This window comes from Henckelia pumila, chromosome 2 (genome assembly GCF_033568475.1).
Source record: "Henckelia pumila isolate YLH828 chromosome 2, ASM3356847v2, whole genome shotgun sequence".
NCBI lineage: Eukaryota > Viridiplantae > Streptophyta > Magnoliopsida > Lamiales > Gesneriaceae > Henckelia > Henckelia pumila.
Genome location: NC_133121.1, coordinates 7,274,448 through 7,290,984, shown reverse-complemented (window position 1 = coordinate 7,290,984; position 16,537 = coordinate 7,274,448). Strand labels below are relative to the sequence as shown.

The following is a 16,537-nucleotide window of genomic DNA, read 5'->3' as shown; positions in this document are numbered from 1 at the left end:
ATAAGATTGTTGAGATTGAACTTTAAAAATTATTTCGTCTTAAGTGATGAGATTTGGTTAAATTGGATGTGAAAACTTATGGGCCGGGAATCGTATGATTTATAAAATATATATGAGCACTTCCTGCCCTATAGGCTATAAATTAAACGAAAAATAATCGAAAATATTTGGGTCGGGAGAGTTATTTCTTTTGCCAAATTAGTGGAGGAATGGTAGTGCGTGGTATCATGTATCCAAAAAATGGAAATTTCGATCTCAAGCACATATTTTTTGTAAACTAATTACGATGTTAAAGTGAACATCACGCAATAATATATATATTCGGATTTAGCCTTCAAACACTATCCGAAAAGTAGCATCGACCGAATCCGAAAGTGTTACGCCATTAACCACAGAATTATTTTCAACTAAAACTCCAACTCATGTACCAATCAAAGTATCCGAGACGCGTGGTTGCTTTGCAATCGATTTGGTCTTTAAGAAATGGACAAACTTTTGGTTCTTATTATTATTTTGTGTGCAACAACTTTCTTTTTAAGTTTCACAAATAATTGGACCCATGCAATAATTGGGCCCAAAAATTTCAAAAAGCTAGGAACCCCATGATTCATCACAAGCGACAAGGGAGATTTATTAATTTTATTCCACCAAAAAATGGGTTGAGAAAATAATGACCTTAGGCTTTATCCCATAATAAGACATGCAAAATGAAACTCCCCTTAGTGCTTGCCAACTTGAGTTAGGGTTTTGAAGTACGTTTACTTTTTAGAATTCCATAGATTGGCCATCATGAGAAAAAAAAATTTGTTGGCTTAAAAGGCCCACGATTTGAATTTATTTTCTCACCTTTTGAGTAATTTATTTGTCATGTCATATAGATAAATTTAACCTAATATTTATCACCGATTAGGATTTATATTATTTATAAAATCTTGAAATTGTCTCTTTTTTAATTTTTCCCAAAGAAAAAAAAAAAAGGAAAAGGTGAGTTTCCATTGTAAATTTGTAATCATGTTTAGTAGCAAATTTTGTCGGGAACTTTCCAAGAATTGCAACTATAGTCTATAACTCTATATATGACATTTACTTTATTTGGTTATATATGTGCACACACATACATGTGAAGAAAGTACAAATGGAAATTTGAATACTAGATCTAAATTCTAAAGTGCATTTAAAATGGGCCTACGACTGTATATCTGTTGACCTAGTGGGCCCAATACGGCCCACTAGGCAATAACTCACCGCCCCATCATCAGTGGCCTGACATCTAAGCAAATCATTACTAGCAAAACCATTTTGGACAGTAACCCATCAAATAGTTTGAATTTTGAAGTGATTTAATTTCATAGTTCCACAGAATAAAATTTGCAAAACAAATTTCGAGGTAATTAGCAAAATAATCAAAAAGTTTGTTATTTGATGGATAAATTTTATTTTGATATTTTCCCGTTCCCGCTATATTATTTTTCTTGTATCTTCTAAGTTCTAATCAACAACCCAATATAAATAACACAATATAATTAATTTTCCTCCATTTCAACTGCTCGGGAAATTTTCAATTATAAAATGATTTGATAGAGTGTTTTTTTTTTTTTTTGAAAGAAGATTTGATAGAGTGTTGCTATTATGCAAAAGTCTCAAAACTTTGTTCGCAAAAAAAAAACCAAAAACGGATCATTTTCTGGAAAGAAAACGTCTGCTGTTTATATGAAAATAAGGAAAGAGGGCCCGAAAATATAAAGAATAAAACAGGGAGTATATAGCTGTACTGATTTAGCCATGAATTAAGTCCATATCACCCATATGTACGACTGGCATCCACTCTAATCACTACTTATCTAGATTGATGATGACTACGTAGAAGCGTGATTGGTTTCATTTAAAAAAGGGGTGTTATCGAGCCGAGCCGATCTCGAGTAGCATACTATTCGAGTTCGAACTCGAGCTCATATTTTACTACTCGAACTCGAGCTCGAGCTCGATCGAGTGATAAAATATGTGCTCAAGATCGTTTGTAGTTCGAGTACTCGAGCTCGAGCTCGAGCTTTTATATTATATATATATATATATATATATATATGTCCACCACCATGCACACCAATGATGTGACACTATTCTATTGGACCTACAGTTTATCACATTTTTATCACATCCAATAGAATAGTGTCACATCATTGGTGGGTTGGTGGGCATGGTGATGGGCATAGTAGGTGGGCACTTGAAAAAAACTCTCTATATATATATATAAATATAATAAATAAAATATATAAATATTATAAATAAATATATAAATATAATATTATATATATTATATTTCTATATATATTTATTTATATTATTTTTTAATATATATATGTGGCTTATCGAGTAGCTCGATCACATAGTTTCAAAACTCGATTGTATACTCGAGCTACTCGAGCTCGGCTTTGACCGAGCTACTCACGAGTTGCTCACGAGTAGCTCGCCTCGTTCACACCCCTAGTTTAAAATCTTAAAAGTTAACATTTTTTATATATATATTTGGACTACATTGAAAAAAATGTAAACTTCATATAAATTGCTAAAAACTCATTCTTGGATACACGGATATTAATTATCAGGGAATTGAACTTGTAAAGTTAACCCAAAAAAAAGAAGAAAACTGGAACCCGCTTATGCTCGTTGAACATGCAGGTATAAGAGAGTATTTTGGAATTAATTGGAAAGCTTTTACTTATTTAAAAGTAATTCTTGTAGAGATTATTTTGAAATTGATGAGAAACTAAAGTAGGGAGTGTTTGGAAATTGAAGTTGAAAACTAATACTAGCTAAATTTTATTGTTTGGAGAATAATTGCTTCCAAGCTTAATTTTTTAATCAAATGACAACCATACCATTATTTAAATATTTAATTTTTGATGCTAACACTATAAAAAATGAGTTTATATATTTTTATTACATTATGAATTTTTTTATCAAAAATATTTTTTTTATAACATGAATACTTGAAAAATATATAAGATTAATAAAAATAAAAATATAAAAAATGACAAAATTTGAATAAATTTACAATATATGTACAAAAAAATTTATGAAAATGCAATATATATATATATATAAATGCTTGTAATAACAATGTAAAATAAAAAAAATAATTTTATAAAAAATAAAAGCATACGTAATATGATAAGTTTATTAATGTATAAATGTCAACTTATAATTTTATATCTTAAACGAAAAAACATAAGCTCTAAAAAGCATCAAATTTTTGCTTCTTGCTTTTGGGTTAAAGTTGTAGATGCTAAAACAAAATTTAACAATCACAAACACTCGTGTTTGGGAGAGCTTCTAGGAAACACTTCTCAGCTTTTCGTTAACAAAATTTTAAATTTTTGTTAACGGAAAAGCTGAGAAGTGCTTCTAAGAAGCTCTCCCAAACAATGCCTCAAAACCACTTCCATGCAGCTAGAAGGTAAAAAAAATACTTTATAGAAACTCTACCAAACACTCCTTAAATGTGTTGAACTTGAGCTCGAGATCCATAGAAGCTCACACTTGAAAAGCTTGAACTTGAAATTAAAAAACTTATGTAGAGTTTTGAAATATTTCTAAGGTATTGTTTGCAACATTTAAAAATAAGTGATCTTATAGATATTTTTTTTTCTTAGCAATTTTGCCTTTTAAGATAATATTTTACCTTTTTTATATAATTTGCATTTCCATAATTTTTTAATATTTTTGTATATTTATACAAATTTTGTCATTTTTTCATATTTTTATTAATCTCATATCATTTTTTCAAACATTCATGTTATTAAAAATAAATTAATTTTGATACTATATTCATTATATTAATTATATAAACACATTGTTGATGGCGTGAGTATCAAATTTTAGATAATTAAATGAGATCAATTTTATATGGTTTAAGGATACTGTTTTCATTTAACTAAAATTTAAGTTTGAAAATAATTATTGTTCAAACGCTTAAATTTTAACTAGTAGTAGCTTAGGATCTATTTCTTAACTCTCTCTGCTTTTGTTTCTCACAAACTTTAAAATTATGAATCACTTTAAAATAAGTAAAAGCGATCATCAAAAAACTCTCTTGGAACTTGTTGAAATTAATTTTTAGACAATCAATAAATTTATTAGCGGATCGAGTCGACTCTATCTTTTCATCTATGACTTATTTTTTTGGAAACCTCGTCGAGGTTATAACTTAGATGTTTGAACGCAAAATACACACAACTTTTCAATTAATCATATTCATGGTTAATTGATTAGCTAAAAAGCTCATCTTTCTAACATGGTTCTACTCAATGTGACTTGAACATCGCGCAATGCATAAATATATGGCAACCCTTTTTATGGATAAATATTCCATATGTTCCTCTGTAGAATTGTGGGACGTGGCTCACTTTATATCTTTTCCCACGTTTGCTGCCTATTTTTTTGGGGAAAGCAAAAGGTCGGAATCGAACCTGTGTTGTGTTAATTGTCCTCTTTAGGCTTTAACAAGTGATTGAAATCGTAAAATCACTACTCGAGTGAGTGTAAACTAGAGTTGTCAATTAAAAATTGAAAGGATCGGAAAAGGGACAAAACATGATATACGATTAAGCAACAAGACAAATAAGACCTCATATATTCGGGAAAATTAATATTTTTTTATCACCGAAGTTGCACGTTTTCTATTTTTATCCCATCATTAGACCTTAATTTATGCCTTTGAACCATTAATTTGCATTGTTTTTCAATTTTAGTCTTTTTTCACTTAGTACTGACATAAAATTACGTGAGCAATATATGATATCACATCATTTATTTTCGACATCGTATAAGTATTACGGTGACAAATAATTAAGATGAAAACAAAGTGCAACGTAAATTTTATCGAAAACACGATGAAAAATGAAAAAGCATACCATTTACGTGAGCAAAAAAATGATTTCCCCATAATTTATGGGAAAATTTTAGACGGTAAAAGAAAACTATAAAACAAAGGAGAATTCACATGATAAAAAAATTGGGTATAAAAGTAAGTGGTGACTTAAAATCACACAATAATAATGCAAAGTACCCTATAAATGCAAAATTGTATAATATTCTTCTCTCCTCAGAATCTCAATTATATAGTATCTTTGTTTTTTCACATAAATTAAGAATATCACATGGAAAACAAATCTTATGTGCAAATTTCCCAATACACCCTTATTTAATGATATTGGGAAATTAAATTGAACACAATTACAGACAATATTAAATATTAAAAAGAAACATGTATCTGAAACGGACTAAAAATAAATTTAAACATATATCAATTATATAACTGAAACGAATGAATTATGTGATCATATTTGATGACCCGGGAAGTCAGGGGTATCAAGCCTATGGAAAGACAGAGGCGTAAGGAAGACTTGTCAGGGCAGCGAGTGGGACTCTAGTCTGACTATTTTATGAAGGAGTAGTGATAACCCGAGAAGTCAGGGGTATCAAGCCTATGGAAAGACAGGGGCGTAAGGAAGACTTGTCAGGGCAGCGAGTGAGACTCTAGCCTGACTATTTTATGAAGGAGTAGTGATAATCCGGAAAGTCAGGGGTATCAAGCCTATGGAAAGACAGGGGTGTAAGGAAGACTTGTCAGGGCAGCGAGTGGGACTCTAGTCTGACTATTTTATGAAGGAGTAGTAATACCCCGAGAAGTCAGGGGTATCAAGCCTATGGAAAGATAGGGACATCAGGGCTGGATAAAATCGGAGTAATAGCTTAGATATAAGGAAATAACTCACCCTAAAGGAACCTTTCAAACCAAGAGACCAAGTCTTCAAGACTTGAGCAAGACCCATTTTTCAGGGGCATGATCCTCACGATTGCCATAATTCCGAGTTTGACGGCTTCATCGTGTGTGGCAGGTAAACGTGGCCAACTTCTGCACCCACCACCCAGATCGTGGCCACTATCCTGGAAAGGCGGAGTGATTCTCTCACTCTAAACTCTATAAATACCTTACATTAAGTATCGGAGAGGGTATGTTCATCTAAATTTCCAAAACACTATACCTATTTTTCTTACAAGCCCACTCTATTTCTAAGTCTGACTTAAGCATCGGAGTGGCCCCGCCGAAAAACCTTCCGGCATCCCACTAACGTGCTTTCATTCCCTTTTCTTCTGTGCAGATCGTCTCAATCAGAGAAGGACAGATCACATATCATCTTTTACCAGCCCGGTTATTTCGTCAGACCCACTTCACTACCCTGACGGCCCGGGCCCTGGTTTAGTAAACCATCATCAATATTGCAAACTCAGGTGGAAGGACAAATTACAAGAAAAAAGAGGTTATGAGAAAAAGGAGAAATCAAATTTTAAGATACGTCCTTAATGGAATACGTACAGTGTAATGTAATGACATTTAAAATGTAATATCCAACAACACAAAGTAAATTAAAGCATATCAACTATCGTATCAGTTTTTGGATTAGCTCGGACATTGGAAGACATAAATAATCGAGGATTCCCATTACCGTACAATTTAGTTGCTTCTACTTTAATAGGAGATGTTGCATTCAATATCATCAACCGAAATTCCCACTATTAAGTTTTCATATATTAATCATATATATTTTCATGCACTAATTAAAAGATAGGTCACATATTTTGTTCATAATGTGACATCGAAATACTGATGAATTCATTCTTGTTTTTATCAATGTTCTGATACAAATATTGTATGTGCATAAAATATTATTTGGCGAGAATTATATGTGATGATGTCGGAATTTTACCTCGGGTTCGGTCTGGTAGAATGGATCCTCCAATTTCTTTATGGAGCCGGTCGGGTCGGGTACCACCAAGTTCTGCACAAGCAACAACTAGGTCAAGGGCGTCGAAAGTGTTTTCGACGTGACCCCTCCGATGCCTAAGTCAGTGTCTTGAAGGCAGAGGGTATGATTAATACGAAAACTGAGAGATATGAGTGCGTGAATAATGAATACAACCATAACAGTACCTGTATTTATAGGAGAAAACAGAATAAGTTACCTAGTAGAATTATAACATATCCTGGACTAGGACTCTTCATCCATTGGACCCTTCTTAAGTTTATCTCTATCTTGTGAATATTTGAGAAGATCCATACTTATCTCACATGTATCAGAGTCTCACTCGAATTATAAAAAAGATGCGTACGGCATACTAGGCCCAGCCCTGGTCGGCCCATAAATACCAGTCCTGGTCATATCTAGCAGACCCATTATAAACGGGCTCGGGTTGAAATATTTTCTCAGGGTAACAATAGTACCTCCCGAACTGGTCTAAAAAAAGAATGAAGTTAGACTAAGAATTTAATCCGAACCCCGATCTATGCATGTGTCATTCTACCAGTTCAGAATTTAATTCATGCAATGTGTTTCTTTTGAACGGTCTAGATCAGGATCCGCGTGATGTGTTTTTAGTGAACGGCTCAGATGTCCTCTGACGGTTCTTTTCCCGAAGCCAAAAAAAACATGGCTTGTCCCGTCCCGAGCCGTAGATCATGTTAAAAATCAACGGTCTAGATCGATTCACCACCTCTATATATATACTAGGCGGTAAAAATTTATTTTTTCACCTTTCACTCTCGTACTGTTACGCTGCAAAAATTTCAAGAGCTCGCCCGACCCGGACTACTGCTTCTATCTTGTTTGTGTCACTCCCGAGCTACAACTCTTTCACCTGTAAGTCCTACCGTCCTTATACTAGGTTGATTAATATGTCCTCCCCAGACGAGACTTCTGTTCGGGAAATAGTAGCCTTTTTTGAAGCATCCAATTCTCCTTCTAACAACCCCGAGCCCCCCGATTCCAATAATCCAAGCTCAGAGCTGGATCTGTCGGAGACTCGTATAAAAAAAATTAAAGCGATTGCACAAACTCAGGTCGGATGAAGCCCGATTATCTGCCAAAGGGAAACAATGGTATGAAGTCCTAGCCTCCCATCTAAGTCCAGACCTAGGTCCCCTCATTAGGGAGAAATCGGGAATGCCCGATACCTATGATCTTATAATCCCGAGCCGTAAAGACCGAGCTCACAGACCCCCTCCTAATTTCTTGAGCTTCAGCCTAGATCAAATCAAGATGGGTTTAAGATTTCCAGTCCCGAACTGCATTTCCTACTTATGTCAATACTTTTGTGTGTGCCCGAGTCAATTATCCCCGAACTCTTTTAGTTCAATTCTATCATTAGGTGTAATTTTCTGTTTCTTCCGAATTCCCTTAGACATAGGAAATTTCATTTACTTCTTGCAAATTAAGAAAACCGCCCCGGGCCGCTTCTATATTTCCATGCGACACGAATACCCCTTTCTGAAGGGTAAACCTAGCTCCCACAAAGGCTGGACAAACATATACTTTTTTGTCAACCCCAACCAGCCATGGGAATGCCGGTCTAACTGGGCTATGAACTTTACCAGTCCTGAACTGCCAGCTTTACCTACTCACAACTTTACCAATTTTATCAATACCATGTTTGCGCAAACTTTTGATATTGAGAGCCTGATTGAGGAGGATCTGCTTTGTCATTATGGCTTCAGTGGGAAGGGAGTAGAGATCCAAGGGGATGTAGGTAGTACCCCTGTACCCGTGCTATCCTTATCTAAGACTGATTCCCCTTATGCCTTTGATTTACCGTATTTTTATATATGTATACATTTTTTATTTTTAGACGACAGGATCAAATCTGCCACTATGCCTGCCAACTTCAGAGCTGCACTGAAGAACTTGAAGAGGAAGAAAACAGAGGACAGTGAGGCCAGAACTCATCCCGAACCTCCTCCCCCTGAACAGTCAAAAAAGAAAGCTTCCAAAACCAAGGAAAAGCCCAGCGCCAATCTTCCCGAGCTTGAGCAGCCGTCCATTGTTTCCTCGTCCCGAGCCCGTGGCAAAGAACCCATAATAGAGTTCGGGTCCCTACCTGATGCTGAACCTCAGGGAATGCCAGATCAGCCCGGGGTCCCAGAGATGTCATTTTTCTCGAAGCCTGACCCCCAAGGGTGCCTAGGCATAATGCAGAACCTGATTTCTCGTTCTGATTTAAAAATCCTTCAAGGAGTGCCTACCTTGGAGGCTGAACAGAACTTCGCTCTTGCATCCCTGCAGGTATATTGCATTTTTCGATCTTACCTTGTATACGAAGCTGTCATGTACCGAGCTGGGTTTTAACCTTCATGTTTTCACAAGCTCTAGCTTGGGGAGGGGAGATCACCAGCCGAGCTTTCAAATACCGGGAGGAACACAACCTGAACCAGGAGGCCTTCGTTGCTCGGATTTCTGAGCTCACACGAAAAACCCGGGAAATGAAGGCTGATCATGATGAAAAGGTGACCGAGATGAGGGTGGAGATTGAATCCATACGGGATGCTCTGGAGGCTGCTCATAAAAAGACTGCCGAGATGGAAGTGGACAAGATTGAACTAAAGAACCAAGTACGGGCCCTGACTCGGGAACTTGAGGCTGCGAAGGAGGTCGGGAAAAGAGAATTCTTGAATTCCGCTGATTTTGCTAACGCCGTAGCTGAGAAGGCAGCTACTTTTTTTGACGAGGGTTTTAAGGGGTGCTTAGCCCAGTTCAGGGCTAATGGGTATTCAGAGACCGAGCACCCCGCCCTTTTCGTGGACTGTTCCAAGGCCCTAGATGACATGCCTGATGAGGACTCCGAGGAGGCCGGGCCGGAGAGAACAACAAGTCCCGGCCAGAACTCAAGGCCACAGGATGCCCCTACCCCTTGATTATTTCTTCTTCCTGCTCTGAATTGTCTAAAAACATGATATGAATGATACCCTGCGTGGTCATCGATTTTTGTTATTGCCCAGGTCGGGCTGATACATTGTTGCTATGAATGAACGTTTATTTCTTATTCTATTTTTAGTTCGGGTTTCTTTAAAAAATGCGAGAAATTTTACCAAGTCCGACTGTTTTAAGGCCCCGATCTGCGTGTGCCCGGACTGTTTTAATAACTGAAACTAAACTTATCATGCAAGTTTATAAAGTCCCGACTTATATATGCCCGAACTGACTTAATAACTGAGCAAACTTATGCAAGTTTATGAAGTCCCGACCTATATATGCCCGAACTGACTTAATTACGGCAGGGTGATAATGAATTTGTTCAACCTTAATTCAGCCCTTGAGATCGATCCATATTTAAACTTTTAAGTTCTAAGTACTAATGGAAATTGTTTTAATGCTAGACCTGCTTACTACCGAAGTAGTTGATGTGCTGGACCTGCTCAGCTATTAGGCTCTAATACTGATATGGGTTTTAAGTGCCAGACCTGCCTGGGCTTTGAGACCACTGATGTGGATTTTGAGTGCCAGACCTGCCTGGGCTTTGAGACCATTGATGTGGATTTTAAGTGCCAGACCTGTCTGGGCTTTGAGACCACTGATGTGGATTTTGAGTGCCAGACCTGTCTGGGCTTTGAGACCACTGATGTGGATTTTATGTGCCAGACCTGCCTAAGCTTTGAGACCACTGATGTGGATTTTAAGTGCCAGACATGCCTGGGCTTTGAGACCACTGATGTGGATTTTAAGTGCCAGACCTGCTTGGGCTTTGAGACCACTGATGTGGATTTTGAGTGTCAGACCTGCCTGGGGTTTGAGACCACTGATGTGGATTTTAAGTGCCAGACCTGCCTGGGCTTTGAGACCACTGATGTGGATTTTGAGTGCCAGACCTGCCTGGGCTTTGCAAGGTATGTTTCTCAAAAAATTGTTTTATAAAAACAGACCAAAACTTTTCAGCGCCATATTTCCAAAATAAAATTGACACTAGACAGGAATGATCCTAATGTAAACAAGAAAACTTCAAAAATATAAATAATTGGTTAAGTGCCAGTTTAGTGAAAAATAGATAACATGATGAGGCCCGAACTGAGCTGTTAGGGATAATATTTTTTCAAGTGCTGAGCGTTCCATGGCCTTTTTCCCTTTTTACCTTGAGCATCTTCCAAGTAATATACGGCTACTCCGGCTTTTCCTATCACTTTGAATGGGCCTTCATACTTGGCTTCTAACTTTCCTCGTTCCCCTTGATGTTGTATTTTTCGCATAACCAGGTCTCCCTCTTGGAAAACCTTGGGGTATACTCTTTTGTTGTATGCTTGGGTCATTCGTTTGCAGCTCGGGACCTGTTTTCTTCGAGTAAATCTTGATCCATTGCTCGTAATTCTTGATTGTTTTCCCCATACGCCATGATTCTTGCACTCTCTTGCCCTATCTCTGCTGGGAGCACAGCTTCAGTCCCGTATACCATGCTGAAAGGGGTTTCACCTGTACCGGACCGAGTTGTAGTTTGGTAGGACCACAATACGGAAGGGAGCTCATCTGCCCACTTGCCCTTAGCCGCATCCAGTCGTGTCTTGAGAGCTTGGACTATCGTTCTATTGGTAACTTCGACCTGTCCATTCCCCTGTGGATACGCGACAGAGGTGAAAACCTGTTCAATCTTCATTTTTTGACACCATGCTCGGACTTTAGATCCACAGAACTGTCGCCCATTGTCTGATACTAGCCTGCGAGGGATCCCAAAGCGACATACTATATTTTTCCATAAAAAATTGAGCACTTCATTCTCCGTAATCTTCGCAAGGGGTTCGGCCTCCACCCATTTGGAAAAGTAATCGACTGCGACCAACAAAAATTTCCTTTGTCCTGTGCTCACAGGGAATGGCCCTACTATGTCCATCCCCCATTGGTCAAAAGGGCAAGCAGCCACCACTGCCTTCATGTATTATGCAGGTCTCCACTGTAGGTTAGCGTGTCTTTGGCAATTATAGCACGAATGAACCAGATCTGAGGAGTCTTTGCGCATAGTAGGCCAAAAGAAACCAGCAAGAAGAGCTTTGCGAGCTAGGGCAAGACTGCCCAGGTGACTTCCGCAAGACCCTTCATGAATTTCTCGTAATACGTAATTTGCCTCGTCAGGGCCTAAACACTTTAACAAGGGCTGAGAGAAAGATCTCTTGAACAAAATTTGATCGATCATGACGAAGCAAAGAGCCCTTCTTTTTACTTCCTTGGCCTTTTTGTTATCATTTGGTAATTCTTTCTTAGTCAGATATGTGTGTATGTCATATCTCCAATCTCCTTCTAGTACTTGAGTTAGCATATCATCAAGAGTTTCCAACTGAGACACAAGTTCCTGACCTGCAACAATGGGATCAGGCCGATCATTCAATGCACTAGCTAGGCGAGCCAAATGGTCGGCCTTGATGTTCTCAGCTCGGGAGATGAGCTCTAAATTCAGCTCGGTGAATCCTTCCTTAGCTGTGTCTAATGCCTTAGCATATTTCCTCATTTTATCATCTTTGATCTCAAACTTTCCGTTGCTCTGCTGAATAGCTAGTTGGGAATCGGAATATAGAGTAGCCCGGGAGATACCCAAATTCCGTGCTGCCTTAAGTCCGAGTAGCAATGCCTCATATTCTGCTTCATTGTTAGAGGCTCTGAACTCCAATCTGATTGATATATTAGTTTTTTCACCCCAAGGTGAGATGATCACGATTCCAGCTCCGCTCCCTGACTGACATGATGACCCATCTACAAAAATCTTCCATAGCTCTTCTTGTTCTAGCTGGACTGTCTCTGCCAAGAAGTCAGCCAGGGCTTGAGCTTTTATAGCTGTTCGAGGTTCAAACTTGAGATCGTACTCACTCAATTCTGTGATCCATCTGACCAGTCTACCTGATGCATCTGGATTAGTTGCAATTTTTCCCAGGACGCTATTGGTGAGCACGGTGATGGGATGTGACAGGAAGTAAGGCCGTAATTTTCTTGCGGTGATTACCAGAGCTAAGGCAAGTTTTTCTTGGGTTAAATAATTGAGCTCGGCTCCCTTCAAGACATGACTCACAAAATAAACAGGCTGATGATTTGCCCCGTCCTTCCTGACCAGGACTGAACTGGCTGCTCGGGGTGTGACTGCCAGATATAGGAACAACTCTTCCCCTGGAATAGGCTTATTCAGCACGGGCAATTGTTTTAAATAGGTCTTCAAATCCTGAAAGGCCTTCTCACTTTCCTCATTCCATTCGAAATTTTTGGTATTTCGCAGTGCCTTGAAGAAGGATAAACTTTTATCTGCAGATCTGCTTATAAACCGGGCTAATGCGGTAATTCTTCCTGTCAGCCTTTGTACTTCCTGTACATTTCTGGGCGAGGTCATAGAAATGATAGCTTGGACCTTTTCAGGATTTGCCTCAATTCCCCTTCTCGTATATAACCTAGGAATTTACCAGCCCGGACTCCAAAAGTACACTTGCTAGGGTTTAGCTTCAATTGATAATTTCTCAATGTCTGGAATGTTTGAGCCAGGTCGGTGATGAACTGGTCTGCAGTTCAGGTTTTGATCAGGATATCATCAACGTATACCTCAATGTTTTTCCCAATTTGTTGCTCGAACACTTTGTCCATTAGTCTATGATATGTTGCCCCGGCATTTTTGAGTCCAAATGGCATGACCACATAGCAATAAGTTCCAGTTGATGTGACAAAACTCACTTTGTCTTTGTCCTCTTTTGCCAAGGGAATTTGGTGATATCCCTGATAAGCATCCAAAAAACTGAGTAATTCATGCCCTGCAGTCGAATCAACCAGCTGACCGATTCTAGGTAGGGGGTAACAATCTTTAGGGCATGCTTTATTCAAATCTCGAAAATCTACACACATGCGCCATTTTCCCGTAGACTTTGGAACTAGGACTATGTTGGACAACCAGGTCGGGAAGTGGATTTCTTCAATGTGCCCCGCCTTGAGTAACTCGTCCACCTGCTCCTTTATTACTGCATCCTTTTCAGGACCGAAGTGTCGTTTTTTTTTGAATAATAGGGCGATAACCTTTTATCACATTGAGCTTGTGTTCTGATATTTCCCGATGGACCCCTACCAGGTCTGAAACTGACCATGCAAAGACGTCTTTATTTTTTTGCAAGCATTCCAGCAGTGTTTGCTTCAACTTTGTTTCCAGGGTTCGAGCAATTTTTACTACCCCGAAAGGAGGGGAGATTATTACTTCTCCAGTTTCTTCTTCAGTGGTGACAGATGTGTCTTCTATCAAGTTGATTTTTTCCATGCCAGAAATTCCAGGTCGATCGACGTTATCAGTCCTGACTACTTTTTGCTCTATTCTGACCTCCTCCACATAACACTTGCGCGAAATAACTTGATCACCTTGCACCTCCCCAACCTCATTACCCACTGGGAATTTCATTTTCTGATGCAGAGCTGATGCCACAGCCATGAAAGTGGTCATGGCAGGTCTGCCTAGTATAGCATTATAAGCGGATGGGGCGTCCACTATAATGAAACTTACAATTCGGGTTTTGCGAGTGTTGTTTTTTCCAAGAGTTAAGGGTAGGTGGACTAATCCAACAGGTCGGATGGCATGACCCGTGAAACCAAAGAGTGATGTTACCACAGGCTCCATCTTGTACTGTCCCAAATCCATTTGATTTATTGTTTCTTGGAATAAAACATTGACTGAACTGCCTGAATCCACGAATATCCGAGCTACGTCATAGTTTGCGACTGTGGCCCTTATTACCAGCGCATCGTTATGGTTGCTGGAAACCCCTTTCAAATCTTCTGGACCAAAGGAGAGGGTCGGGCCAGTATGGAGGATTTGATTCCCAATCTCCATATTTATTAATTTTCTACTGCTAGTTTTCCTAGCTCGATTGGAATCTCTGTCAGTAGGGCCTCCAGAAATCATGTTTATAATTCCTCTAGCAGGCGGAGCTGGTCTTTGATGAGCTCGGTCATCGTCGGGCTGGCCCTGATTCGGGTGATTGAAATCTTCATGGGGAGGAGCAGTCCTGGCTCTTTGCCTCGGTCTTTCTTGCTGTCTCTTGTTCGGGCGATATCCCTCTTGACGGGTCAATATATTTTTTAATTCAGCATGTTGTTGTATTATTCTTTCAATCTCTTGATCTAATTGACGACAGTTCTCAGTAATATGCCCATACTCATTATGAAAGTGACAATATTTATCTGATTCCCTGTTCCGAGGTCCCTTCTCAGTCCATGGAGGCCTTTGTGTGAGCTTTCGATCATCACAAATTTGGAGGGCTCGGACTTTACTCATGCGCAAGGGAGTGAAAGAGCTGAATTCTCCCAACAGCGCAGGTCGAAATGGTTGTCCCATTCCTGTCCCATTGCTCGGAACCCTATTGCCCTTTGGACTTTTTGGTCGCTCCCTCTTAACAGCTGCTCGCGAGACCTGAATCTCTTCCATGTTGACATATTTCTCAGCTCGGGCAAGTAATTCCTCATACGTCTCCGGCGGCCTTTTTATTAAAGATTTAAGAAAATCTTTTGTATCCAGCCCTTGCATGAATGCGCTGATGAGCAGGTCTGGGGTAGCCATGGGTACCTCGAGAGCCAAGGAACTAAACCTTCGAATGTATGCCCTCAAATTTTCATGTTCCCGTTGTTTGATTGCAAAGAGACTGAAAGTAGTGGTAGGATGCTTTTTGCTACTAGCAAAGTGATGCAAAAAGGATTTGCTAAAATCTTTGAATTCCTTGATCTCCCCAGCGCGTAACGTATTGAACCATTGCTGGGCTGGTCCTATGAGAGTAGTAAGGAAAGCCCTACACTTGATCGGATCCGAATATTTATGCAGCAGAGCTGGATTCTCGAAGCGTGCTAAATGTTCCTCTGGATCGCCTTTACCATCGTACTCCCCGACGTGGGGCAATTTAAATTGTTTGGGAAGGTCAGCGTCCAATATCTCCTGAGTAAAAGGAATGTTTCTGATTGTGGTAGCTAGGTACCCGGCCTGCTTCTTCCTGAGCTGCTCCATTTCTTCCTTCAATTTTTTGATCTCCTCGAGGTGGGCATTATGATCGGGGTGCGGAATATTTTCCTCATCCCTCTCTGCCAAAGCCCTCTGAACAGCCTGAGCTATTAACAACTCTAAATTAGGATGATTTCCATTCTGATCAGCCATCGAAACTCTTTTTCTTCAAATTCCCACAGACGGCGCCAATTGATGATGTCGGAATTTTACCTCGGGTTCGGTCTGGTAGAATGGATCCTCCAATTTCTTTATGGAGCCGGTCGGGTCGGGTACCACCAAGTTCTGCACAAGCAACAACTAGGTCAAGGGGCGCCGAAAGTGTTTTCGGCGTGACCCCTCCGATGTCTAAGTCAGTGTCTTGAAGGCAGAGGGTATGATTAATACGAAAACTGAGAGATATGAGTGCGTGAATAATGAATACAACCATAACAGTACCTGTATTTATAGGAGAAAATAGAATAAGTTACCTAGTAGAATTATAACATATCCTGGACTAGGACTCTTCATCCATTGGACCCTTCTTAAGTTTATCTCTATCTTGTGAATATTTGAGAAGATCCATACTTATCTCACATGTATCAGAGTCTCACTCGAATTATAAAAAAGATGCGTACGGCATACTAGGCCCAGCCCTGGTCGGCCCATAAATACCAGTCCTGGTCGTATCTAGCAGACCCATTATAAACGGGCTCGGGTTGAAATATTTTCTCGAGGTAAC

General features: G+C 39.2%; 2 protein-coding genes across 2 annotated transcripts; both read right to left on the bottom strand.

The window, feature by feature from the left end:
* Window positions 1–11,751: 11,751 nt before the first annotated feature.
* On the bottom strand, window positions 11,752–13,185 carry LOC140877156 (uncharacterized). Its single transcript, XM_073280684.1, has one exon. It carries the CDS (start codon window positions 13,183–13,185, stop codon window positions 11,752–11,754), a length of 1,434 nt encoding a protein of 477 aa, XP_073136785.1.
* Window positions 13,186–13,358: 173 nt separating this feature from the next.
* LOC140877155 (uncharacterized) lies at window positions 13,359–15,969 on the bottom strand. Its single transcript, XM_073280682.1, has 2 exons — window positions 13,857–15,969; window positions 13,359–13,678 (listed from the first exon to the last, which is right to left on the bottom strand). The coding sequence occupies exons 1-2, from the start codon at window positions 15,967–15,969 to the stop codon at window positions 13,359–13,361; spliced, it is 2,433 nt and encodes an 810-aa protein (XP_073136783.1).
* Between the last annotated feature and the right edge of the window lie 568 nt (window positions 15,970–16,537).